This window comes from Anopheles darlingi, chromosome 3, assembly GCF_943734745.1.
Source record: "Anopheles darlingi chromosome 3, idAnoDarlMG_H_01, whole genome shotgun sequence".
Lineage (NCBI taxonomy): Eukaryota > Metazoa > Arthropoda > Insecta > Diptera > Culicidae > Anopheles > Anopheles darlingi.
Genome location: NC_064875.1, coordinates 12,086,467 through 12,113,966, shown reverse-complemented (window position 1 = coordinate 12,113,966; position 27,500 = coordinate 12,086,467). Strand labels below are relative to the sequence as shown.

General features: G+C 50.4%; 4 protein-coding genes across 5 annotated transcripts in view; 3 read left to right on the top strand and 1 right to left on the bottom strand.

The window, feature by feature from the left end:
• LOC125956057 (uncharacterized) overlaps positions 1 to 15,956 on the top strand; it is a 16,331-nt gene extending 375 nt beyond the window's left edge. The window contains exons 1-6 of one of the 2 annotated variants that reach the window (XM_049687536.1): positions 1 to 383; positions 9,655 to 10,885; positions 11,184 to 11,383; positions 11,655 to 12,059; positions 12,133 to 13,672; positions 13,746 to 15,956. The exon at positions 1 to 383 is cut by the window's left edge and continues 375 nt beyond it. In XM_049687536.1, coding sequence (XP_049543493.1) covers positions 9,698 to 10,885; positions 11,184 to 11,383; positions 11,655 to 12,059; positions 12,133 to 13,672; positions 13,746 to 14,732 — 4,320 coding nt within the window. In that variant the 5' untranslated portion in view covers positions 1 to 383; positions 9,655 to 9,697 and the 3' untranslated portion in view covers positions 14,733 to 15,956. Of the gene's footprint in view, positions 384 to 6,838; positions 7,664 to 9,654; positions 10,886 to 11,183; positions 11,384 to 11,654; positions 12,060 to 12,132; positions 13,673 to 13,745 lie in introns of those variants that run through there. The other variant, XM_049687538.1, reaches the window with a different exon arrangement.
• A 72-nt stretch (positions 15,957 to 16,028) lies between these two features.
• On the bottom strand, positions 16,029 to 18,326 carry LOC125958396 (serendipity locus protein alpha-like). The gene is given in 5 exon segments (XM_049691692.1): positions 16,029 to 16,219; positions 16,289 to 16,387; positions 16,462 to 16,723; positions 16,796 to 18,148; positions 18,231 to 18,326. Coding segments are annotated over 5 exon segments (2,001 nt in total).
• Positions 18,327 to 18,692: 366 nt separating this feature from the next.
• Positions 18,693 to 21,061, top strand: LOC125956086 (glycosylphosphatidylinositol anchor attachment 1 protein). Its single transcript, XM_049687620.1, has 4 exons — positions 18,693 to 19,129; positions 19,207 to 20,465; positions 20,528 to 20,693; positions 20,764 to 21,061. Exons 1-4 carry the CDS (start codon positions 18,761 to 18,763, stop codon positions 20,884 to 20,886), a joined length of 1,917 nt encoding a protein of 638 aa, XP_049543577.1. The 5' UTR covers positions 18,693 to 18,760; the 3' UTR covers positions 20,887 to 21,061.
• A 2,481-nt stretch (positions 21,062 to 23,542) lies between these two features.
• The window catches only part of LOC125956097 (glucose-6-phosphate 1-dehydrogenase), a 6,460-nt gene continuing 2,502 nt past the window's right edge, over positions 23,543 to 27,500 (top strand). The window contains exons 1-2 of the mRNA XM_049687637.1: positions 23,543 to 23,922; positions 26,992 to 27,173. Of these exons, the coding sequence (XP_049543594.1) occupies positions 23,868 to 23,922; positions 26,992 to 27,173 (237 nt within the window). The 5' untranslated portion in view covers positions 23,543 to 23,867. The remainder of the gene's footprint in view (positions 23,923 to 26,991; positions 27,174 to 27,500) is intronic.

Below are 27,500 nucleotides of genomic sequence, written 5' to 3'. Positions count from 1 at the left end.
ACAGTGTCCGTTTCGTTTTCAAAACTCTCCGTCTCCGTCTCTCTGTCTGTCGTTGTGGCCTCGTGGGCTCGCTGTAGTTTAAATGTTCCGTAGTTCGAGATTTAGTTTCAATTTATCTGTGTGTAATTAGCAAAATAAAACGTGTTTTTATTGCGTCCTGTGTGTCTGTGTGTGTGTGTGTTTGTGCTTTAGTCCGTGTTTCGTACCAGCGTTAGGGTACGATCGTTAGTAATAATAGCAGCAGCAGCAGCAGCAGCAGCAGAAGTAGTTCCCAAGCGTTCTGTGTGTACCGTAGATCGTTCAATCACCGTTTCATAAAGTCCAAATCCCCACGATGATGGCCCGAGCGTAAGCACATAAGCATCTGTCCCCAACCCCGGAAGGTAAGTCTGCCCATCCGGTTCCGTTCCGAACCTTCACTTTGAAACACTTTGTCACTATTCAATTTTCCACCCCGAAAATGCACGTAAACCTCTGCTCACTGTATGCTGTGGCTGCGCGAGAACAAGGAGGGGCTCGTCAAGATGTAAAACGCGCCGCAGGAGGGATCGTGAGCGAGTGAGCATCACCCCACAACCAACACCACAGCTGCTGGTGCTGCAGCTACGGCAGCTACGGCGAACAAAGAAAGAAGCAACAGTTCTTGAACCAGAAGCAACAGCGCCAAACCGTCGCCGTGGTTACTGGCTGCTTCTGCTGCTGCTGAAAGAAGGGGCCTTAAGATGATTTGTCGGATTTTCCTCGCTCTCTGCCCTCTGCACCATATGTTGCTCTCGATCAACAACAGTAGCAGAAGTAGCACCAGCATCTCAACTTCTGTCTTGTTGGTTGTTCCCTTTTGACTTGATCCTTCTATTTTTGGGACCGCGTCGTACTCGAGGAGGAGTGCGGGTTGTAATAAGGGATATGCGTACACAGACGCACACGCTCCCAGTCCCACCGGAGGGTGGCCGACCCAGTACTTGCGACACATTTAAAATTTATGCTCCCCTGGTTTACCACAACTTATGTGGTGACAGAAGTTCCGCCTAACGCTGCGTATGTAATGAGAAGCAATCGAAAAAAAGGGAAACAAATTTCCCCCGAAAACGGCCAACCACTTGACCTAGTGCGCGCCAGCGGCGGCTCATCAGCATTATTCATTATCTCATTATCAGCAACAAGTTGGGTGTTTGGGCGATTGAATTGAAATCTCTATCTTTCTAATTGTTATTACACGTTTAACGGCTAATTTATGATTACGCTGTTCATTGTGTGCTTCCTGGCGTCGTTTTTGGGCGTCGTAGGCCTCGCCCATTGGCAGAGGGTGGGGGGCGAGATAACGTAACGGCGACGGGGTGGTTCCCCCGCTTACATTTCTCGTACAGCTGCGCAGTGGTGAACCAAGCGGTTCTTTGGTGTTGCCCATGACAACGCGTACGACGCTACGCTACGATAAAGTTGTAAACATAGAATAAAGAAAACAAAACGCCTTTTACATTGGTGTGCGTGATATCGTACCCTGCGCAGCGGTGTGTGTGTGCCGTCGTAGTGGTGTTCGTGGCGTGTTCGGAGGAGAACGGAAATGCATCCCTTATATTGCCACCACCTAACCTTGACTTGTTGATGAGGCGGTGTGGCATGTGCACCCTTCAACTGCTGTGGCCGCCGTACGTTGGCCCATATCGCGCTTAACCCCGCTTGCAACGTGACTGAAAGGGGACGACACGACAGAAGAGCATCATATCCCTTTTCGGTGATGACTTTTTACTCTCACCAATAATTCCTGCGATATGCTCCGGGACGGGTGTGACATTCCTTGACCCCTCCCCGGAAGAAGGATCGGGCACACAAAGAACACGCTGCTCCGGACTCCGGCAGAGCAGCTGCAGAGAAATTGGACCCTCGTATTTTTTGCAGGCAAAAACTTGTGAACCTTCCTCGGACGAGTCCTTCACGGACAGGTTATCTGGCGCGATACCACCTCACTCACTCTACCTGTTTTTTACCCTCTTGGACAAGTGTGTGTGTGTGCAGGTTAAGGCAATATCAGCCCCGGGGGCATGCCTTTGTAACTGGAAGGTCCTGCAATCGGGTGCTGCTTCGGCCATACCATACCTAGCATACCGTTTTATGACCTCGGCCGAGGCCAACCGTTATAGTCTTTATCGACACTCGGCCCTCGTCGGTCTTCCGGCATAAAGAGCGCTGATGGTGGATCGCATCGTTCGCAGGCCGCTGGGTTGGTGGGTGGTTGGGAGTTAGGGGAGGTGGAGGTGGCTAATGGTATGCCAATAATGCGTTACAACCTTGCCAGCCGGCTAGAGGCTAGCGTAATGGTACCAGAAGCAATGCAGATCCGTCAAGCAGTGCCACAGTTGGGGCCGGGTAATAGAAGTTTAACGGCCCTCGCAAACGGTTCGCTAGGTTGTAAAAGATAATCGGACACATGCTGCACACTCCTCCCTCGCCCCCTTCCCGGGGGAGCGATTGGATGTTTTATGCGCTACGATTTCATAATTAAACAACCGACATAGGGCGAGCCCCGGAGGTCCGGGTTTTTAGTACTCCGTTCGGTCACGCGTAATGGGTCTGCGCACTTAGAGCAGCAATTGAGAAAAGCGGCATTAACGACGGATTATGCCCTATTGTAGTCTCGTTCGGTGATAGCAACGGCGAGATGTGTGTGTGTTGATTGATGAACTACGATTGACAGGATCATATCAGGGTTGTCGTAGGATGGTATTAAAATGTCTGACAGCAGCATTAGTATCATTCCATTGCGTTTTCGGATAAAGAGGGGCTAATTCCGTGTTCGCATGAAGAGGAGGGGGCCTTTACACAAAGGCAGATGCAACTAGGTTCCAGGATATGGAACCTACGGGGACAGGATATCTAGCAAGAAGGGATTTAAAATTTCATATTTTACAATCTGGCTTTATTGATTTTGTAGATTTGGTGTTCTATAACAGCTACAGCGATCGTTTATGAATATAAAACGGCAAAAATAATTAATAATTTGAAAACAGACAAAAGGTTGAAGATCCTCGATAATTTGGAGTTAATAAAACCATCGTCCTTTTTATGATTGTGAATAAAGTCGGTTGTTTTACACTTCTTTATTTCACAGATATTCTGCACACCTAAAAACCACACGTCTTTTTCCGTCTATGGTTACTGAGATAGATTCTTTTCTCTAAACGATGTATTTTTGCATGTATTCTAAGGGTTGTATTCTCACAAGGGTTGTATTCCCTAAACCCTTGGCTATCTTCTAACCCTCATAACAGTCCTCTACAAAAAATTTCCAATCAAATCAAAAACCGTAGAATGTATTCAACCACTAACCTACTTTTTTGCCGTTTTTTCGATAAAAAAAATCCACCAATCGACACAGCTAGGGCCAGGCCATCGTCGCTCTATCGTCAAAAGTGACGCATGATCTAACCGAAAGATTGACGAGCCTCACAATCACCCCACTTTGTGAATCATCTTACATGCATTGTGCAAACGAAGACCACCACCAGAACAGCGCGCCCGCAGCATGCGTCCAAGCCTCTCCTTCGTTTTTACTTTTCTCGTTAGTAAACACCCCTTTCGACACTGTTCAAACAAAACGGCCCCACGGGGGAGGGCTTCAAGTGGTAGCGCGCAGCATTGCTCAATATATGTTTGCATTTCATTATTTGCATTTTGTGCACCGCCAGATCTCGCACTCGCCGACATCGCGAATCGCAATTCGCAGCAGCAGCAGCTGCAGAGTGCTGCGTTCATTGACACCGCGGCATGGCTCACGGATTTCGCGGTGACGTCGTCGACGAACTCGAGCGAAAGGGGGAACTGGCGGCCTCCCAACCAGAAGTGAAAATCCCCAGCACCAAACACTGACCTACCTCGACGCACGCACCCAACCGCTTTGTTGAGTGACCTCGGTGATGTTTGGGGTTTTTTTTTTGTTTTCCCGCGCGGAACTTTCCTTCATTCTTCACGCGGTAATATGATCCGTCTCGTGACCTCGCAATCCTTTCCGAAGGAACCAGACGAGTCATCGACGACGTGCAAACCACCTTTTAACGGAGGGGGGCTAACAATGAAAAATGGTTCCGCGCTCAAAAAAGCCCGCACAAAAACACATCGACTCATCCGCCTCCATCACCCCCGTCAGGATAGAAGGGGTTGATATTGCTTAATGTATCACCCGCCCCCGCCACATTAAGCTCGCCAGCAAACAAAGAAGCACACTCGTTGACGTCGCGTGTGGCGGTTGGTGATCGATGTGTGTAACTGACCTGGCGCAACACTTGTTGTTGTGCTTCCTCCGGTCATCCTATTGTGTTGCGAAGGATTTGGGGATGGGGTTGGGAACAACCCCAACACGGATTTCGGAGAAAGCATCCGCTTTTCCGTCCCCATCCCGCCCCGAAACAAAAAGCGCGCGCTCGTACTCCGGGTTAATGTCCGGCCCAGTGACGGGACCGCGTGCTTCGTACCGCTTCCTGGCTTGCGCACTAGCACTTGTGTGTGTGTGGCCTGGGGAAAATGCATTTTCCAACCACCACCACCAGCACCTGCATCGTGACCACTTGCTAGATGGTCCAGAGGGATTTCCTCGGGTTTTTTTTCCTTCTCTCTCTCCCTCGTTTATAATGCCCGCGCACACGCCACTGACGTGTAGTGGTGGTGGGCTCTAAACGGTTGTGGACATTCCTTGGCCATGTGTCACGCGGCCAGGTGTGGAACCAACGAGACCAACCGACCGACCGACCGCGGGGATGAAGGTATGCTGCTACATTTCTTTGTCCTGCAGTAAAGCACCCTATCGCTTTCGCGCGCTCGCTGCTCGCTGCTCGCGTGTGCGTGTGTGGCTGAGTAATCTGAGCTGGGAAGAAGTGTGACGGCTTCTGTACCAGGGTGGCGTCCGCTGTCCGTTGTTTTAACAGCAGCAGCACGAGTTGATGCGAGATTGATTGGTGGTGCTACACCTCCGCACAATGATTGCGCATCGTTACAAAAGGGGGGGCCAGTCATTAGGTATCAGATTCATTAGCGAGTCGTTGAACTGCACGACGCCTTGTCACAATTGGTACAATTCCGCCAGACATGACTTTTGTTTGTCGCTTATTCGACTTAACTCAATCAGAGGTGGTCGATTCTGGTACCTTGAGCCTCTTTCTGGCGTATCTTTATACTTGGCGCAGTTACAATGTCGTATTAGTTGGGTCATTTGAACGTCAAATGCATATGATAAGATAGAGAAGAGCAGGAAACGTACGATAGAACTCGAATTGGAAAGTGAAGTCCGAGTTCCACTTCTATAAAGTGCTGACGTCTCATTTAAATGCGAGATTGTTTTGCTTCATTTGGAGCCAGATAGGAATGTGAATAAATCATACGGTTTGGTTTTTCAGAAATTTGCGTTACTCCACAGAGCAGGAGTGACTGGAATGAACTCGTTTGTTCTAGGCGACAGTTCTATTACCACAATATCATGTTAGTTCTGCGGAATATTCCTCGATATTCCCCCCAAAGATCCTCCCAAAAACCTCTTCAAAGAACAACACGCCAGGTCAACAACTTATCCTACAGCAACAGAAGAAATTCATAAGCTGTGTACCAACCGCCTTTTTCACGTCCAGAGGTGTAGTAATACAAACGCCGGGATTGTGGTCGCCAGACATGCTAACCATGCTGCTGCTGCTGCTGCTTAGCATGTCCTCTAGCGCCGCGTCGCCGCGTACCGTGTCGTCATGTGTTTCCGCAAAATGCAATGCAAACAACGGAACCTCGCAACCGTCCGTCCGTCTGCCCGTTCGTCTTTTGCGCAAGTCGAATGTCCTTGGCAGTGGTGACAAATGTGTGTCACGAGAGTTCATTGCATTCGCGTGAGCTCGCGGAAAAGCAAAAAAAAGCTAACGGAAAGCATGCGCCCGAGGATGCAACCACCGGGAAGGAAGGAAATGCAACAGTTTAAAACCGTGGTACCGGCCGTGTACGGGCTACATTCCGGTCATTGGTTCGCATTTCCATCCCCATCCCGTCCTGGTCTCGTCACCTTGAACGCTGTTGCTGATGGTGGGTGGTGGTGGCTGGCTAGTGGGCGGTGGTCGCCAGTTTCTTGACCTGCGAGACCAGGTCGGTTGGTGTGTTTGTTTGGCCAAATTTTTTGCGTGCTGCCGAGACACAAAGACGTCAAGATGGTTGAATTTGGGGGGGCGAGGTTTAACCCACTAGGTTCGTAGCCGGATCGCGCGCTCTCTCTCTCCATTGTATGTGTGTTCGATTCGGTGCGAGCCACAGCATAACGAATGAGGGCTGTTATCGGGGGACGAATGCGTATCCAGCAGAAGGAGTCCGGGGGGCGAGGGTGGTGGTCAGTATCTACTAATAAAAGCGTGCTGCTGCGATGATTGCGCGCTGTATGTAGAGGGAGAGAATCGAGAAAACTGACCATTATGTACACGAGAGAACTGTCGTGTCGAAAGGAACCGCGAAAGCATATCGGAATCGACGGAGAGCTAAAGAGCCAGAACCGTGGAGAGTTGATCCACGCGAGCGCCAGCAGAGAGAGAGCCAGCAGCTGGTTCGGCTGTGGAAGGCTTAAACCAGTTTCTGGTTGCCCCAACTCCGTTGTCTTCTGCTCCTGCTGTTGCTCCCCATCGCGCAGAACGAACAACTTGCGCGACGACTCCTTCGAGTGCGCGACGACTCGCGTGTGCGTGTGGTGTGCGGTCGTGACGACGGTGTCCGCGGTCAAACCTCATCGCCTTGGAGCCGCCTCGCCACACGAACGGGCCGCGGGGGACCGGGCGCGCGCTCTCACAGCAGTTGACTCGCGACCGTTGAATCCGAAGCATCAGCATCATCTTCGCGCTCCGATTCCTGTGCGCGTTCGTCTTTGGGTGCGGTTACGTTTCGTTTCCGGAACGGTACGTTCGACAGACGGACGATAACCACGGAGTGCCTGAAGCGAATAGTGAAGCGTAGAAACGATCGTGAACGATTCGCGGGATTCGCATTTCCTGGTGAAGATCCTTCTCGAAGCGGTTATCATTACATGGTGTGCGCGCCCACGGTATGCGTGTCTGTGGTGTGCATTAAGTATCAAGTGTATGAGTGTGTGTGTCGATGCACTTCACTTTCGGTTGGCGCTTTGCAGAAATTGCACTTTTGCTGCAACGGTCCGAGACCGTGATCGCGTTGTTCAAACTTGGAACGTTTCCTCCTTATAAGGCGGCTTGGTACGCGGCCACCGCGGCCATCGTCATCATCATCATCATCAACGTCGTCTACGTCGTTGTCAAGCGCCGTCGTCTGCTAGTGCGATCGACCGCGGATCGTCATTGTCGCCGGCCCCTTTGCTTCTTTCTTTGCGCGCTTGTAGTACGTGCCGTGCCGTGTATGCGACTCGCGTGATTGGCCCCTGGGTAACTGTTCCGTTCTCGGTGTGCCTTTACCACGGTGGTGCCGGCGGTGTTGCTGGGAGGTATGCCTCTTTAAGGGGAGTGCCGCCGCTACTGCTGCACGCTGCTGTTGGCCTGACTGCCTGACTGACCTAGTACTGCTGCTGCTGCTGCGTGCCTAACATCACCTTGCCAGCCAGGCCGGCATCAACGGTGATCAGCGAGCGAACCGACGAGCCGCTGTTATCCGCGACGAGATTCCAAGTTGAATGCATTGAGAGAATGTAAGCAGCTCTACTGTCCATTTATGGCTACCGTGGCCACGGGGTTTAAGCATGGATTTAGAACTTACACGGCATGTGTTTGGGGGGGAGGGAAATCCCAAAACCAGCGCAAAAACCGTGTCTCCAGCATATGGTGCGCACGAGGGCAACGCTCTTGAGGATTTGAAATTTACACTTGATCGTGACCAACTTGCGATCATCCACTTGTCCGTGCGTGCGTGTGTGTGTGTACTTGTGTGTGCGGTCCATCTTAAGGTGCTAATAACCAAAGCCGATCGCGCACTGCGTACGATCCGCAAGTATGCAAACAAGGTGGTGGTGGTGGTGGTGGTGGTGATGCTACGCAGAAGAACATAAAATGGTGCTGACCATCCGGTTTCGAGTGCTTTCAGAACACGATATTCCGGGTTCCTGCTGTTGCTTGATGGTTTGTTGGATCCGTTTCTCGAGCTCACGCACACACACGCTGGCTGTAGTGAACGATAAACGATTAACGTAGATAGCTATAGCTTTACTGTCGATTGCTTTCCCTTATCTCTCGCACAGTTTGTGGTTCCCCCCCACCCCAGGGGTTGCTCCACTATTTTGCTTCGACGCGGTATGATATGATGTGTCCGCGTCAAAGATAAGCTGATGTCGATGGACGGTCGGATGAGGGAGAAGGTCTGACTGTCACACAAACAGCTGTTTCGTTCGGATAAAATGCGGCACCCAGAAATAGACTTCCGATTTCTTTTCCCTCTCTTTGTCTTCTGGCCTGAATCAACATGAACATTGTTGCTTTTACCGTCCGGCTGGTCCGGTAGCGACGCATTGTTTATTTGTTTAAAGGCAAATAATGTCTGGGCGTCGTGTGTAATTGACGTGTGACGCCTTGGACCGGATAGATTAAAAAAGGAAAATCCTGAAATGGAAATCACAATGACGTGACGGGAAAATTGGAAAAGCGCAGCCTACTATTTGTTTCCTGCAAACAGTCATAAGATTATGATGCTTAGTTTCATTGAACACTCATCAAAGATTGCCATGGATTTAAAGCGCGTTTTAGAACCTCGCGATTGCATCAGCCACATGCAGTCGAGACTGTTCGCACACCACCTCAACATATCAGTCAGACAGAATGTGGCGATTGTTCTTGATGCAGCATAAGCCAACCGAACCGAACTGACCGATCGCTGGCTGGCAAACCTGTTAGCAAAGCGAAGAAACGCAAGAGATACCTGAAGAGAAGTAGCATGACTCATCTCACATCCGGTCGTTCGATATCGATCCTCGTTACGCTACCGATCCCCACTAAACCTGAACAAAGATCCCTCTAGCGTGGCATGGGTCGTGGGAATGTCTGTATGTGTGCATGTGTGTGTGCGTCTATGCACAACTCCCTGCAGTGCGATGCGCATCTATTAGGATGAAGTGCCTCACTCGCCATCTGATTGAGGCTACGGCTACGTCCGTTGTGACGTGCGACGGATCGTACGATCTCTCAAGGACAAAACCAGTTCCTGCGGGGCTTTCCCTTCCAACCATTCTATCCAACCACCATCACCATCTGCTCCTCCGTTCGTCCGCATACGCATGCGGCAGTAGCCTGGTTTGGGTTCTTTTTGTTTTTCTTTTTGGGCTTCTTTAGGGTTCGTGTCTTGCGCCCATTTGCGATTGAGTCTCGGTATGATTCATTCCCACCCTGGGATTTGGTGTGCGCGTTATCAGGCGCGATGGTGGCTACTTGAAGTGATGTGTTGATTAACGTTAACACTGTTTGATGATAAGCAAAGGTACACGATTATTCCGGATTGCATCATTTGGAAATGAAGGGGCAAAAAAAGGGCCTTTGTTTGGAGAAAGCATGGCCGTAAGATAACCCTAAAATTCGTAGGCGAGCCTAGTGACCTATATGTGTACCTGTTATCATATTTGGATACGATGGAATTATAGGAAGAACGACAGTCTGTCGATGTTTACATTAACGTGTATTTTCGTTTCATTTGCAGCACTGTTCTTTGCCGAAAGAAAGTTCACTTTCCGCGCGGCACGATGAACGATCTGCTGTGCCTGAAGATGCTCCGGTCCGAGCTGGCGGATCTGGACTTTTACGACGTGGAGGATGAGATGCGAGAGCACCGGGTGTTCACCGATAAGGAGTGCAAGGAGCTGCTACAGGAGCCGACCGACATCAGCCGGCTCGATCTGATATTTATACTGCTCGAAAGCAAACAGATCCACGATTCGCAGATCGTGGCCCGGTTCATGGATGGACTGAGGCAGGATTACGATTGGATCGTGGACCAGTGGGACCGGTACCGGACGAAGGATACCAGCCTCGATTACACGCTGTACAATTCATACCGCAACGGATCGCCCATTCCGACGCACAACTCGGTCAGCGTGTTCCGGAAGGATCAACGATGGATCATCCACAAGCACCTGATGTCGTTGCGGGCCGGTGCATCGGAGCAGCGGTACCTGTTCATCCACGGCAAGATCGGAACCGGCAAACAGACGCTCATCGGCGAGGCGTGCGCCGATTTTACCATCGTCAAGCGAATGAACTTTAACATCTTCTATCTGGATCTGGCGTACTGCAACACGGACGAGGCGACGCTCGAGATGCTGGAGAAGCTGTGGGTGCAGTTTCCCAATTCGAGCGAGGGTGAAGATCGGGGCATCAAAATCATCTACCCCTCGAACTGGATCGAGTACTGGAAGCGTATATTTGTGCGCAAGTTTGATAAGGAGTTCGTCGACAGTTTGCTGGTGCTGGCGCACGTCCGTGATCCGCAGCTGCTGCGGCACTTCGACTTCAAGTGCAAGACGGTGGTGATCACGAGCAACATCGATGTGGTGCAGGCGATCGCCGAATCGGAGCGGTTTCTGGTGGAGCTACCGAAGGGTTTTACCGAGGCCGAAAGTCTGGAGCTGTTTGCGAGGGCGCTGAAGAAGAAGACAACGATGTTACCGGCACAGGCGACCCTCATTCATCGGTCGTGTCAGGGCAATCCGTTCTTGATCAATCTGATTGCGCTGCGCATGAGCGAAGAGTGCCGGAATGAGGTGGCCATCGATTGGGAACAGCACGTGAACAATCTGCGCAACTTTCGGTTGAGCAATACGGAGCGGATCACGCGGACGATCGGTGCCACGTTGGCACAGTTCACCGCGGAGGAGCAACAGTACTTCTGGGATCTGGTGATCTTCCGGGACAATGTGCCGCTGTCGTTGGGTGTAAAGTTTTATTTTACTTTATTTTTACTTCCTTTTTCTGTCGCTCCTTCTGTCCCTCACTTACTATTTCTCTCTTTCTCCAGTTCTCTTTATCTCTCGTTGAATGTGAATCCTTATATCCGTTTAACCATCCTTTCAAGTAACATTCTGACTGCGTGGTTCAGAGTCCTAGTACTGACATGATCATACGGCACGATAACCGACACGACACATGAGCATTCACATCGTTTTTCGTTTCTTTCTGTTCTCATTTGCACACACCAACCAACCAAACTTTACACCTCACGTGTAACACCAGGTGCTAGAGATGTACTGGCAGCTGGACCGGGAGACGACCGAGAGTTTCCTTTCGAAGCTGGAGCGGCGCGGTTTGCTGGAGAAGCGCGTCTGTAAGAATAAGTTGTTTTATATGATGCAATACATTTGTTATAACGAGATCAAACAGCCAGCGAACGCGGACATTTCCGCACTGCATCGTCGTCTGCTAGAGCGCTATAGGTATGCACGCTTGTTTCTAATCCGCCACCATCCGTATCTCACGCCATCTCACAGCGAAATTCCATTTACAAATGGCATACACAACTGGCCACTGGCCAGCTAATCGCAGGGGCACGGGGGCAGCACCGCAAACCCAAAAACACTTTGGACTAATTCACATGGCGCTAGTCGCATACTAATTACTGCCAATGCCCCGGGGAGAAAGAGAACCAAATAAGCCAAAAGTTCAGGCTGTTCCCTAACTAATGCCAAATGTGTGCCTTTCTTTCAGTATCCGGGAGAAGCTAGCGCACCGTCGGGAGCTGGAGCTGAAGGATGAGTTCCCGAATGATGACTATTTCCACTTCTACATCGGTTATCACATCGAGCAGGCGGGCGATTTCGCGATGTTCGAGGAGCTGTACCAAGACTTTGGCTTTCTCGAGCAGAAGCTGCGTGTGGCCGGATTAGCTAACACGGTCGGTGATCTGCGGAAGTACCTGGGCCACATCTTTCCGCATCACCCGGACCCTGAAGCGATGATCGATACACTGATCGATTTCCTGATGGGTGCGGAGTGTTTGCTATCGGACGATGCGCGGCTGCTGCAGCGAGCCCTCAACTTTCCGGGTGATATAGCGGAGATGGCCGAACGGCAGGTTGATCGTTTCCGGAACCGAGTGTGGTTCCGCGATGTGTAAGTGATTTAGCAGAGATGGCGTCTTCCGGTGGCGGCAGATAGTGATAATGTTTCTTTCCCTCTTCCGCAGAGCTCACTGTCTGGAAACGTCGGTAGTGAAGCTGTGCAATCGGCCGGTGAAGGTGCGTTTCCAGGATTCGGAGCACGTGTTTGTGTCGCTGGAGAGCAACGAAATTCAGCTGGCCAACCTGTCCGTGTACTACAGTGTACCGCCGGTGACGTTCAAGAGCTGTGATGGCGATCAGATTAAGGACATGCAGACGATTAACCCGTTTCTGGTGGCCCTTAATGCACGTGGCTTTCTCAAGGTGTGGTCCACCAGAAATCTTCCCGATGGGCCAGACTACCGACCGAACGGTATTTCACGTGAAGCCGAAATGACACTGTATGCCGGGAACGGCTTCAGTGCCTTCTGTGTGCTGACGCAGGACAATCGTACCGAGCTGATTGCCATCAGCCGAAATGGGCTGCTGTGTGTGTACAAGGTGTACTCACCGATCTTCCGGACGGATAAGCCGGACATTAAGTATCCGACCCAGATCCAAGATGCTTACTATCTGCTTCCGTTAAGGGAAACGAGTGGCAGGGCCAAGGGTTCGGTACGTCGCTGTCTATTTCTAGCGAAGGAAGACGGTGGTCCAATTGGACTGATCTTTAACATGATCTCGACGAGCGTAGAGTCCAAGTTCGCGGAACCACCGGTACTGAACGTGCACCAGCAGGGTGAAGGGTTGCTGTTTGTGAACAAACGGCAGATACGGTGGCGTTCGACGAAATCTGCCACCGATCCGGTCGTTGTGTACGAGAACCGTAACGGTGACATTACGTGCAGCGTGCTGGTGAGGATGCAGTATGATGATCTTCGGTACATGGTGCTCGGTACGGAGCGTGGCATCTCGATCATCGATATTGCGGAGCGAGTGGAGATCCGTCGGATGAACATTAGCCACGCGATCACCGATCTCGATGTGCTGTTGCTGGAGGCGAATATGTTGCACGTGCTGCTCGCATCGACGGCCAAGGATGGTAATAATGCGATGAACCTGTACAGCATCTCGTTGGCATCGGGCAATCAGGTCGTGGGCAGTCAGTTCCAGCTCGAGGGGACGACCGTGTTTCACGCCGATATGGGAGATAGCACGGGTGCTGGTGGTAGTGCCGGTGGGTACCCGGTGTTACTGAACACGATCAACCGCAACTGCACCTTCCAACAGATGCAGCTGGATGATGGCGAGTGCGGTAGTACCGGACATGAGCGTTCCTTTCAAAATGAAAACATCGATGCGCCTGTGACGCGGCTGGTGAAAGCTGGTTCGGGCTACTATCTGGGTCTGGAGAATGGGAAGCTACTGAAGCTTTCGAACTGGACGAGTGATTCCGAGGTGGAGGAGATTGTCAATTTGGAAACCAAAATCAATTACCTGCAGTGCTTTAGGGCGGCCTCGGTTGAGTCAGGCACCATCTCGGAGCTAATGGTCGTCAGCAGTCAATCGCGTTCGATGGTGTATGTGGATGAGGTCGAGCATCTTTCACTGCCGGACAAGATACGGTGCTGTTACCTGTTGTATGATCGCTTTCTTTTAATCATCGGCGATCGTTGCTCGATACAGGTATGTCTGATCTGCTGCTATCTCTTTGGGCCACGCTAACAATAATTCGAATTGCTTTCCTTATTATTTACAGATTTATGATCTGGAAACGAAACTGCTGGAACTAGTACAAAAAGAGATTGAACGATCGTACGGTGCGTCGGACTGTCTGCTGTCGGAACGAGCGGCTCTCATCCTCTGCACGGCGGATGGTATCGTGTACCATCTCGGTCTACCCCAGATAAGCATCGAAACGTCCAGCTTGACACCCTTCGACGAACTGGCCACAATCCCGGCGGCTCCCGGGCGCCGCAGCAATGACGTGATCTGTAGCTGTGCTCTCTCACCGGATGCCGAGTTCCTGGCCGTTGGTTGCTACGATGGTCGTATCATACTGCACATGATGGAGTTACAGCGGCAGCTGGGTGTGCTGGAATCACACAAACACCCGGTAACGGCGTTGCACTTCAGCAACTGGACCGATCCGAATGCTCCCCACATTCTGGCCAGCGTCGGTGAGCAGATCGTGTTCTGGAGCGTCGATTATCTCGTCAACAATCAGAAGCAAGACCGCCGTAGCAATGGAGTGTTGCGCCATTCGGGGCGCTTCCCGGTGCGTAAAACGTTGCCAGGTCCTCCGAGCGATGCGAACTGCTCACCTACACAGGTGGCCATTAATCGTCGTTCGATAGGGAGTGACTCGGGACGTTCGACGCCCCTGTATGGAAGTCCGATTCAGCGTAGCTTCCTGGGGGAACGGTTCGAAGAATCGGCCCATTGGTACGATAAGCGGGGCAGTACCGACAAACCCTATCTACTGTCCTGCATCAAACTGGTCGGCCGTGCTAAGCAGCTAATAGTGAACCGCGATTTCAGCAAGTTCCTCACGGTAGACGACGAGGGTTTCATACATTATCTGCGTTTCTACAAACCTAAGGCGAGTCAACAGTTCCTGATGCCACCACCACCGGCCCTGCTATCACCGCATACTGCGGGTTTTAGTGGCGGTTCGAATCGCTCGCCGGTGATGGCCAATGGCTCCGGTACGAACGGTTCCGGTACGAATGGTTCCCACGCCTGACGGTTGTTAGCAAGCGAACGATCGTTACGGATCTGCAACTCCGTTCTTCTACTATACGCCATCTACCAGTACGTGCTCTGGTTGGAGACCTCGGGGGGATGATTAGGGAAGGGGAAGCGTGGTCCTGCCAGAGAACGAGACAGTAAAAGAGAAAGCGAAGAGATCCACGGTACAAATCGGATTCGTTCGCTTGCGACACACATTAGAATCTGTGGTAGGTGCAGCTGCAGCGGTTTTGCTCAATGGTTTCAAATCGCTGTCCTGCCATTTCTCGTTCATCCATAGTCTGGAATGCTGTGCCAAAAACACAGGACTCTTCTGTACTGCACTCATGAGCCGTCGCACAAGTGCATACGAATGATAGAAATATTTGTTCTTTACTTAATAACTATTGATAAATCAGATAGCATAATGAGTACAACGGGCGCAGGGCTCAACAATCGGGTCCCGGGAGATCGGGTGCCACCAACACTGCCACCGTCGCCGTGCTCGTAGGCCAAAGCTATCTAGAGTTTATTAGAGAATCTTCGACTATTTCTACAAACGATACCGCGAAACTGCGATAGTGACCAAGCAATTGTAGTGTAAGATTAGCGCGAGCCCGTACTGACCACAAAAAAACAAAAAAAAACGGTTCGCCTGGGCCAGTAGCGTCGATAGAGATGATTAATCTTTTTCCCGTTCATATTTCTCCGCTTTTACGGCATGATCGGTTTTATTCATTGATAGATTTCGATAGTATGCATTTCATCTTCGAGAGTAGGTAAAATGGTGCGTGCGTGAATACCTTTACAGTATATGGTAGGGTCCAACTATTGTACAAAGTTAGTTCGAATGAGTTTTGCTCAGCAGTGCTAGTTAAACGGTGCGATGCTTAAGTAGCTTGTAGAATGTTTTGTATGTGTGCATGTGCGTGCGTTTTTGTATGTGTGTTTTGTTTGTAGAGCGATTTTAGAACAAAGGTTACACACGATGCTTCTCGCGACTGTCCCCCGGAATGGTGGCATCTCGAACTATTTCATTTAGTCAAGCAAAAAAGATACGCGAAACATTCCGGTAGTAGCTGTAAATAGTACTTTGTCCCGGCTTTTTCGTGACGATAAATTTGAGCAAAAGCAAAATCTACGAACACAATCTACGCAAATGACAATGCTTCTTATACAAATTGTGCGACCAAATGGATCAAAATAAATTTTATACAAAATCGAATACATCGAATGTGAAACAGGATACTTATTGTTAGGGAGTCTCTTTACTGTACAAAATCATAACTCTTATACACAATCCTCTTCTCTATTACAGTAGTTCAGTATAAATATTGATTCTTATCTTATGATCATTCTCGATTGCTATCTCCTCGGTGGTGATAGTCTTTCGATCGACCGATTTCGATGCTTCAGATGGACACTCTTCCGTCTTTGCTGTCGTTACCGCAGGAGCAGCGGTAGAGAAGGTATCGGAAAGATCCGTAAGTTCGTCGAGAATTTCTGCAACACAAAATGAATTGTTTAAAACGGAACGCCCGCTTGGGGAAAGTTTTGCGATCACGCACTCACCTGTGATCTGAAGATCGATGTCACTCTTGATGCTTTCGTACATCGCGGCCATTTCTATTCGTTGTTGCTTCTTAAAAATCGCCACACGGAGACTGTTTCCTGTGGAAAAAACAGGTGGAGCAACATCAGTTTTGTGAAACGGACACCAAACCGTCCGGGATCTTGCTCCTTACTTCGTGGCGTTTTGCGCCTCAACGAGCCTTTGTCGGGTGTGGTATCAGCACGCGTTCTCCGGTAGTTGATTATGTCTGTAAACGTGTTAATTTCGAGCAGTGATGTTGCCTCCATTCGCCGCTTTGCAGGTTGTCCACGGCGACTACGGTACAATATGTTGGTTGAGGACATCCGGACATGATCGGTAGAGAACAGTTCCCTTAGGCTTTCCTCTGCATTTTCATGCTCATCGCACGGTTCGACTGCTGGCGGATGGGACTCCTTTACTTCGACACATTCGTTTTGTGGTCCATCTTTCTTAGTGGCATGTTCTGTTAAGACCACTTCAGGGACCACCGTTGGAACGGTTGGTTTTGTTCCCCCTTTGCCATTGCTGATGGTTGATTGTATTTTGCGCAGTTTAGCCAGCAGTACACGAAATCGTTTGATCACACGGCCAGGAGCGATAGTCGGATCGCTGCGTGTACACTCGACGATCGCTCTACACTCGAGCGTCATCAAACGATACGCTTTGTAGTGTTGCTGCAGAGGTTCTTCGTGAAGTTTTGTTTCGCTGCCATTCTGCTCTAGATGCTGTAAGAATATCTCCGCTTTTTGTACCAATTGCTGTCCTTTTGCTGGCTCGTATTGTTGCTCCAGGGAATCGATTCCACTATCTAGCAGCTCGATCAGCGAGGAAGCGAATGCACTCGTATCGATGATCTTATTAACATGTTTCCGCAGGTTCGCTGCCTCTTCCAGCCAATGTTCCTCTAGCAGTGCTGTGCTTTGGCCCGTTCCGAGGTATAGCAGAGGGATAAGGTACGAATCGAGCGCCTCGATCGATGCCAGCGTACTCCGTATGGCAGAAGACACCTTCAGATCATCGGCGTACGATATAGCGAACAGACCGATCTGCATAAGTCGTTCGACGAACTGATCGAACGGTTTCGTAAATTCCTCCAATTCATCCTCGTTCGGTTTCGATGCAAGAACCCGTTGCAGATCCCCCAACAGCCGACGATCGGTGTCCCCGAAGGAATCGTAAGCCAATCGCAGTAGGCACTCGTTTACGAGTGTTTCCAACTGATAGATCGCTGCCTCAAGTACGCTGGCACACAGTTTCTTATCACTGGAACCTGTTCCATCGCTCGCAGCCCGCTCCAGGGCACCGCATTCGCGCAGAACCTTCTGGCAGCAGATCATCACCCGCTTGCGATCCTCTTCCGGTAGCACGTTGCAGAATCCAAATGTTTGCGATATGAGTGCCTCCAGTACGGATCGGACCCGGCCACTTTCGACTATGACCGCCCGATACTTGACATCGTACTCACTTTCCGAGCATTCCTCTTCACTGGCCACCGTAAGAGGACATACGAGATTCAGCGCTAGGTCAAGGTAGGTGACAAAATTCGACTCAGTTACGCTTTCGGCCGGACTTTCACTCTCCAGGACGGTTTTCAAACGCTCCAAACACCAGATGATGCGCTCGAGAAAACACTGCCTCGATTGGGGTTGCGGTCGCTTATTTCCGGGAGTGGGACCATCCTGTTCCGCCTTAAGCGTTCTCTCGAGCCACCGGATACAGGTGACAATCTGGGAAATGCACAGGAAGCATGCCTCGAGTGTTCCGATTTGACCGTTCCTCTCGAATACCAGATACTTGTGCACAATGCGCAGCAACTGGTGTAAATCGGCACAAACGGACTGGAAGAAGCAAACGGTTCAGGGTATCAGGGATAACGCAAGAAGCGGGGAATTGGTGTGCAACCAGATTGCGCAAACTTACATCCAGCCACGGGAGTCCTGTTTGGTCGGTTTCCACAAATCCTCGGTAAAGTTAATCCTTTATTTTCTCAATACATTCTTGCAACTCGGGCAGCATTTTCACTGGGGTAATTGCGCAAATAACTTTCCAAAATCGAGAAACAAGAAGCTGGCGTTAGGCCGCGTTCGTTCGAGTTAACCGTTTCATTCAAAACAAAGCCAACGTCAGCGTCTTTTAAGCGCAGTTTACACAAAGCGTAAACGCTTCACGTAAATGCAATTGTTTTGCGCTTCGTTTAAACACGTTGGAATGTTGCACTGGAATCTATAATTATTTGCATTTGCATATAAAATGCATTAAACAAAATCAAGTTGATATTTTTTTCACGAGTTTTGCACTAAATTTAAACACCGCTTCATAGTTTCGTTAAGTTCTCGTTTCTGAAGGGCTGCCCGGATGACAGTGCCGGTTGTTTACAAAACGTTTCCCTGCGCTGGATCGTCCTTGATATCCTTGCTGGAAGTGGTGCGAGTGGAAATCCGTGAACCAAAATGGGTTTATTAACGAATCCATCGATATCGCAGAAAGCGAAATACTGCCGGAAGCTGGTGCGGCACAACACGCTCATCTGTTTCTCACTATATCTGCTGGGCGTTGGCTTCTTCTGTGCGCTGCCCGATAACAACTTCAGTTCGGGTACTTATTTCTCCGAGAATGCGCTTCTGCCGGGACTGGTTAACTCGGAGCTAGGGATGGAAACGGTGGCGCTCGTAAAGTCCCTGGCCGGAGAGTTGCAACGGGAGCGTGAAAACTATCCGAAGGGTTTACCGTACCCGTGGTTGTTGGCCAAAATGCGACGGTTTGGCCTCGAAACGCACACGCACAACTTTACGCTCAACTATCCTTATGGCGGCGGAAAGGTAATATGACCAGTGATACCGCGGATGTCTCGGGAGGCGATGATATTCATGTTTATCCCTCCCTTTTCCCCACTTAGCGCTTCAAGGGCGAGAATGTGTTCGGAATTTTGCGCGCCCCGCGGATTGCTTCGACGGAATCGATCGTCATCAGCGTTCCTTATCGACCGCCGGAGACCGTACACACGGATGTATCGGCCGGTGTGCCACTGATGCTGGCATTTGCTGACTTTGCGCGTAAAAAGAAATACTGGGCCAAGGATATCATCTTCCTGGTGACCGAACAGGAACAGCTGGGAATGCAGGCGTGGCTTGAAGCATACCATGGCACCGAGGACGGTCCGAGGATTCTCGATGCCGGTTCGCTACGAGCACGTGCGGGCTCTATTCAAGCGGCTATCAATCTCGAGGTGCAAAGTCTAGACATAAGCCACATAAACTTAAAAATTGAAGGCCTCAACGGACAGTTACCCAACCTGGACCTTCACAATCTGGTGCAGAAGCTATCGTCAAAGAATGGCATCGTCGCAGGTTACAAGCAGACGTCCGCTAGTCCAAAGCGATCCTACCGGTATCAAGACAAACTGACAAACATGCTCTCGATGGTGTTCTCGCAGGCCAGCGGTGTACCGACGGGGAACCACGGTCTGTTCCATAAGTACGGCATCGAAGCACTGACCCTAGAGGCAGTCAAACGGGAGAAAGCGCAGGCACAGAACCAGGAGGTCGGTTCGATGCTGCGCATCATCGAAGGTATTACCCGGAGTTTGAACAATCTTCTCGAGCGGTTTCATCAGAGCTTCTTCTTCTATTTGCTCGTATCGAACGATCGGTTCGTGTCGATCGGTGATTACATGCCCAGCCTAGCGCTGATGGCTGGCTCGCTGCTTATCAAAGCGTTCATTCATTACCTGTCGATCTACTATTCCGATGATGACGCGGAAGGTTCGGAACAGGAAGTAGTACAGAAACCTACCACCGATATAGGGTACTTCTCGGTAGGGATTGTCCTTCTGGTGGCACATTCCATCGGAGCATTAGCTATGTTCTTGCCCCACAGTGCAACGGTTAGCCGGTACTTGTTTGAAGCTAATCTATCGACGCAACTCGGACTGTTCACCTTGTTGATCTCCATTTCTACGATTGCCGTTACACTGCCAGCCTTCTGTTCCCTGACGCCTCTCAATGGGGATGCGTTGCAAGTGGCAGTGCTGCTCGAGCTCGGGACGGTATTGCTGGCCGTAGGAATGCTCAACTTTTCACTTGGCTTTCTACTCTCGGTCGTCCTCGTGCCATTCATCATACTACTTCGGCCAACGATTTCCAGCAGGTCACGCCTGTTCGTATCATCGATTTCTGTTCTTCCGAATCGAAGCTAACAGTCTGTCTATTCTTTTCCAGGTTATCTTGGTTTTGCTGCTTGTTACTCCATCCCATGAACTTGATGTATTTCGTACTGGTCGGTTTTACGTGGTACCTTTTCCCGGAGCTGGCGCTGAAACCGCTGCTGAGTAAAGCTCTTACGGCAACGATGGATGCCCTAACGTACTCCGTCGTCGATTCCATGGTACGATAGCGGTTGAAAACTTTCTACCCGGGATAAAAGTATTACCACTTCCTACCATTCTTCATTGCAGATCTACGGAAACTGGCTGTTTGATCTGGTGTCGCTCATTTTCATTCCATCCTGGATTCTGCTTTGGGTGCTACTGTTCCCTAGGACTGAACCGAACGTGAGCCCTAAGCTTAAAACCAAATAATTAAAACCTACAGACTGTACTGTGTAATAAATTGGCATTTCTTAATTAGTGAAAAGATGTAAACAATGTTTTCGTTGTGATAATGTGTATTCTTTTCTATTCACTTCGTATTTTATAAATGTTCTGCATGAGCCACATGCGATTTCTAGCATAATAAATGATAATATTAACAAACGGGTAGAAAAGATAACAAAACATGCTTTTAGATAAATCATAATGTGTAAGAACCGCACATGAGACAGAAGAACCATCATGTTCTGCGAAAGATTCGCCTATCCGTGGCAGGGTACATCGTGTGTTCCGGTTCGTATGGGTTCCGAGAACGGTTTAAGAACAATATTTACTCGCCTAATGCTGATGCACATTCCTCTCCAGCAAACGATGCACCATCCAACGGTGGGGAAAGTTTACTGTTTATCCTTTACCCTTCCTCCCCTTTACCGCCAGTTCGGTTATCATAAGAATGCCTTCTGGTGCGCTGATGTACGAGAGGAGGGAGAGGATTGCATATATGCGAGAATGCTGTGGTTTACGGAGGGCAGCCGCAGGGCACTTGCCTCTTGAGTTCGTTTACCATGTTATTCTTCATGAACTGGAAGGTGAATTGAAAGTTACAATGCTTTACATTTTGATACGGAATTTGATACGAAATTTTGTTAAGGAATCGTTGTAGCTGGTGGTGCAGCACATTCTCACTATTTCCCCGAAAAGCCGGTGTAAATGTTACCCTTTTCGGGGGGTACATTACAATCCATTGCCGCAGGAAAGCATCTCCATACACGAATTCCTAGTACCGCCACAAGACTGGCACCGAACAACAACGCGACGATACATGCCCGCTCTGCCCCTGCCATTCTTCTTCTGCTTCCAAAAAGCTGCTGTCTGCATGCGGCGCGATATGGCCGGAGCTAAATCTTGCTGCATAATGCAGTGGGTGCCGGTTAGGGGGTTTGCATTCTCGCAGAACTCTTGGCGCAGAAGAGATAGAGCTCCAAGACGCGTTTCTCACACAACTTCTGGCATCGCCGTGCATCCTTGGGGCTCGTGTGTGCGTCCGGAGGGGTGTGAAGGACGTACACATGCAAGACATTTTCCCTATCTGACGCCAGGAGCAAAGTTATGAGCATAAGCAAACATAATCCTGCTTGGCAGAAGTCATGGCTCGTGTGCTGCTGCTGCTGCTGTTGTGGGGCTTGTGTCAGGTCGGGTCGGGCTGGCTTCCGGCACACAACCTCGAATTCGCGGTGGGAAAGGTTGCGTACCCCATTCCCCACACCCCCGGCCCCTGATGATGGTGAACGATCCTTCAAGATGGTTGGATGCGTAAGGATTTTACTGTACGGTTTCTGGCAGGCCCCCGTTGCGCCGGGCCAGCACGTGCTAACGAACACTCTACCGGCACGGTACACGGTGGCCTTAAGGTGGATGGGAAAGGAGTATGTGAAATTATGCTAATACCGAGGAAAATATGAAAATTGGAATTCTTCTCGCAACCCGGTTTTAGGGGCACCCCGTTCTCTGATGTGCATCGTTGGCCGTCGTTGTCGTCGTCGTCACCTCTAGGGCCATCGGCCGAGGTCGTCTAGGATTGGGCTACCCTAGGAAAGCTACCCAAAAATTGGGGAAGAGCAATTCATTGTCCTTTCGTCAGATTTTGTGACCCAACGCTTTATTGATTTGTGATTTGAGGAAGCAGGAAGGTCTACGGTTTCCGGATGGAAATTAGATGTTACCGTTGGCGCACAGGACCATCTGTGGTCAACACGTGATCAACTTCGTTACATGCAGTATGCGGAAAAAGTGTATCCACCAGTGTTGGTTCGTTTTTCTTGTTGGCTTTACAAGAAAAGCAGCTAATTGTGCAACGATTGTTCTTTTACATCAGTTACCATTCCTCTAATAACCATCTTTTGTGATTCTATGTTTATTAATTTTTTTTGTTTGAGTTTGTTGAATTCGCTAACTGTTGGATAATTGAGATGCCTTTGGATGATTGAAATACCGAAAAAACTGATATCATTTTCAAGTGTCTCTCTATTTGCAGTTTGTTTTATTAAATATAGAATTGTTTTGAGTTTATTAAAAAAAAATTCACTTGATTTGAGAATGAAATGTGAAGCACATGTTAGATTCCTATATATTCTTCGTATTTCTCTTTATATTTTCTTTAATATTTTCTTTAATTTCTGATTCAATTTTTATTGTTTTTCCACTACGTCGAAGCACTCTATTCAATCAATATTATAGCTCTGGCACCTCAACAGAAAAGTAAATTTACTGTATGATAAGCCCTCAGTACTGCGTTCCGATAAACGAGTATTTGATAGCCTCCCCCCGAGCGATATACTAGCTGGCAGGGCTGCAAATGGTCTTGCCACTTGAGATAGCGAGCCACAGTAGGTGAACGTGATAGTAGACCTTCCGTTCTACTATGTTTTATCACAAACTGCTAGCAGCTCTTAGTAACTTTTCGATTCTCCCTTCGAAACACGAGGGCCAACATCGCTACCGAGTCGACTGACTTGCTGGAGCCTTGAGAAAAGCCCCCACGAGACGCCACGCACACAGAGCCGGCGCGATCTTCAAACCATTGGTGATCTACAACCATCCACCGACAGATCACACTGGATCCTTCCCAGCAGCGAGCACACCCCTCAGTCACCCTTCCCACCGCTTGGTGACAAAGTGTGCGTGTGCTGCGTTGTCGCTGTCTGTTGGTGGCCGCGCGGTCTCTTGGTCCCGCGGTTCCACGCTTTCTCATTCGCAGACAAACACCCGTTCCGTGCAGGTCGTCCAATTGCTGCGTTCCTCACACACAGCAGACCGATCTTCTCGCTCTCGCTCACTCTGCAGCCCCTTTGGCCACATTAACGCGCGTTCTTCCCTCTGTCTCGTGTCTTGTCAACCTGGTGCGTGGCGTGTGTGTCTCTCCATCAAGTGATTTGCCAGCCGCAATTACCTGCGCCAGCGATTAGCTAGCGATGAATCCTGCTAATGGGTCCAACAACAATGGAGGCTATCACCGGCGGCCAGCAGGTAAACAAGGGGTGTCGTCGCGCCGCGGTGTGTGGCTCGTTTGTGTGTGTGCGTGAAAGAGTTGAAAGGAATGCGACATTAGCGTCATTGTTGTCTAATCATCATCGGCATCATCATCATCGTCAGCATGGGCATCGTAATCGCGATGATGCGTCTCGTCGCGCACACACCGATAAGGTTGTCAGCTGCCGGCGCAGATGACAATTCGATCGACGTAGGATGAGATCTGCACCGGAATCTGGATTAGCTGTGGATCACGTGATCCCAGATCCGGCGCAAGGGTCTCTGTAGGTCGGTCGTCGCGAGTTCAATGCGTGCGATAAGGTCACCGGACCCACCACCGTGTTGGACCCTCTCTCGCGGGAGTATTGTCTCGACGCGGCGCAGTGAATGGCTCTCGATGTGTCTGTGTGACTTTGGGACAAGGGTAAAGCAGGCCCGTGGCGCTGCTGTGTGGCCGGAACGCTCGCGCGTCGCGCGTCGGGATTAGTCACCGCGTGGTCTCTGCTCGTTGAAACACACGCGGTGGTGGCGCCGCGGGCATTTGGCGTGTGTGCGTGTGCCCGCCCGTCCAGAGAGGATGATGTTTACGTTTTAAAGAGTGCGGAGAATAGAAGACCCCCTTCCTGCTGCTGGTACTGCTGGTGGCTCACCCCAAGGCCATCATCGAGCCGAGGTGACCGATTTCATCTGTAACGAACGAACGATCGCGAAGTGAATGGATCTTCCACAAACTCGCGAGGGTAATGCCCGGTTTTTCGCATGTTGGTGCATGTTGTTGGGGGTTGCTCTCAAAAAAACTGGACACGAGACCTCGAGGTGTGGAGTGAGTGAGCGAGCGAGCGTGTGCGGTGCCCGACTTTCGAGATCTGGAGCCTATAGCGCGGCGCAGAGGTCACCTTAAAGGAGGTTTGCTCTGTCGTCGTCGTCGAGCGTCGTTGAGCGTCGTGCTGACTAGCTACTGGGCCCTGGCACGTTACGTGTGGGGGGTTTTCTTTTTGGTTGTTCGCTTTTGCACGGTCCACTGAGCCCCTTATGTCACATGAGGTCCGAACTTCACTTTCTGCACTGAGGAATGCTAGCGAGGAGAAGCGAGACTTAGGCGCTTAGGAGGTGAAGAGAAACTGTGATCGACGCAGGTGACGCCAGATCGTGGAGATCGTGGTATTTAAAATTGGAGGACGCTTTCTAAAATTTGATTCACCATTTTGCTTCTAAATCACTCAAAGATCAGTCTAAAGATCGTTAAGATTGTTAAACAAATTATGAAATACCATCACTGCTTTGCGGAGTATCCAACAACTCACTCAGCGAGCCACAAACGCGCTTCACACGATAGACTGGTGCAAAAGTGCACCCCGAGCATGATCGTGCACAATCCGCGACCGCGACCTCACCTGATAAGCAACCTTGATGTGCCCTTTCAGCCCCAATCGAGGCGCTACCTCCAAGTGCGTGCAAAGATTTGTATTGTTTCACCGAAGACGAACCTCCTCCTGGCGCATGAAGGGTCTTGCTAATATTTGATTTCGTTCAACCACCTTCGAATGGTTTCTTCGAATGTCGTCACACGCTGCGACGCTGCTTGCACTCTTGGCTGGCCTGAACCTGATGGTGACTTGCCGTTTTTGCTATTATACTGCCGCAGGCGGTAGTAGCGTCGATCGGCACGTGCTGCTTCACGATGAACTCTACCGCTATGGCCGCTTCCAACGTTTTTTGTTCTGTCGCCAAACCGTCTCGTGCTGGCAAATTGCGCAAGTTTCGGCCGCAAGATCGTCTGACGTCAGTGGCCAGGAGGAGATGCCATTACGTCACTCGCGTGTCTCACAAATCGTTTCCTTCCTGTGCGATGCGGGGACCAAAGGAGGTAGATCAGTAATCTTGAACTCCCCGGCAATCAGCGTGTAGCGGTCAAGCGAGCAAGCGAGCGAGCACTGGAGACAATCGATCTGACCTAGCGGAGCTCTATATGCGCGCGAGAAACGTGGCCTACACGTGACACGACCGTTAGTGGAATCGGAACTCGCTCGCTCGATCACCGATACCGTCGATCGATCGATCGGTATGTTAACCTATAAATTATACGGCCCAGCATTATGATACGAGTGTAACAGAATACATTGAATGACGACGACGGCGGCGGCGGCGAAGAAGCGTTTCGAAGCGTGACCACGAGAGCTCGCGGCCAGTGGAGGATGGTCTCGGTGTGTGCCAACCTTACGCCACATAGCTGCAACCAAGGCAGCCTCGACACGACTCGTCGTCGTCGTCATCGTCGGCGGCGGCGGTATGGCTTCAGTGGTCACTTATTGATCGCGCTTTGCTGATCCTCCGACCGATCGTGTTAGTCCTCTTGCAGTAGCCGCACGTGACGCACTCGCGGTGGAAAATTCGTTTTCCAACTTTCCCCCGTATTGCGTATCCCCCCAACATAAACCGTGGTTCTCCGGTTGTGGCCAATAAATTGTGCCATTGTTGTTGTTGAAGGAGGATCATTCAATCATTCACCTGCTGTAGTTATGAAACGTTTCGGATCTTGGTTACACGTTTTTCGTGGTTCGCGCGAGAAAGGAACCGTGGAAAAGGCACCAGAATCCGTGCCAGTTAATCAGCAACCACCAGTAGATGATGCTATTGATCCTGCCAGTAAGTCGGTTCTAGTGTACAACTCTGCAAGAATTCGCAACGTTTTTTACGTGGCGGGAAAACAGCTCGCACCGCTCCTGTCGCGTTTCGTGATGCTTCACGCGGTTGGTTTCGCGGTTCGCGGGCACCGGGCAGTGTGTGTTTGTGCGGTCTCATCACCGCGACCGAATCGCGGTTCGCGCGGGCCGTTCAAGTGTGTGTTCCGCTTTCCGGGGGTCGAGCACGGAACGCGCGCGCACCGTTTAGACGCGATGCCCAAGCGTGCCGCGCATTATTTGTAACCTGGCTGTGGTGCCACTTGGATCGACGACGTGGTTTTTCGCGACCATCTAGTGTGACTTCCGGCTCACACACTATCACTACCGCTAATCTGAACATCTCTAACTCCTCTGTTCTTCTCATCGCACGACTCCACGGCAGGTTGTGGCGTTTACCATCATCAATCGGGACGCCGGGATAGCTCGGACGCGGATAGCGTATCGCTGGACGGCGAGCAAGCGCTGGCCATCATCCGGCGCAACCTGAAGTCGAGCGCCATGGACACCGAGGGTACGCACTTTGACTGCAACTGTCCGCACGTGTTCGTCGTGTTCGGTGCATCGGTAAGTGCAGCAGCTGCTGGACGAGAAGCATAGAACGGCCCCCCCCGCCGGTGGCTGCTGGAACCGTTAGCTGGCCAATGTGTTTGCTGCGTTCTCTCGTACCGTCTCGTGTGCGTGTGTGTATTAGGTGTTTTATTTTTAAAATTGTCGTGTGCCAGCACGGTTCGGCGGGATTGAATCGTGAAATAGTGAATACTGGATGAGGCCGCAGTCTCACCTGTGGGTCCGCTTGGCTGTTAATTTATGATAAGTTAAGGTGATCGACACGGTGACGCTTTGCAGTGGTCAAATGTGCGGAATAAATTCGACGATCGAGTAGCACGGACG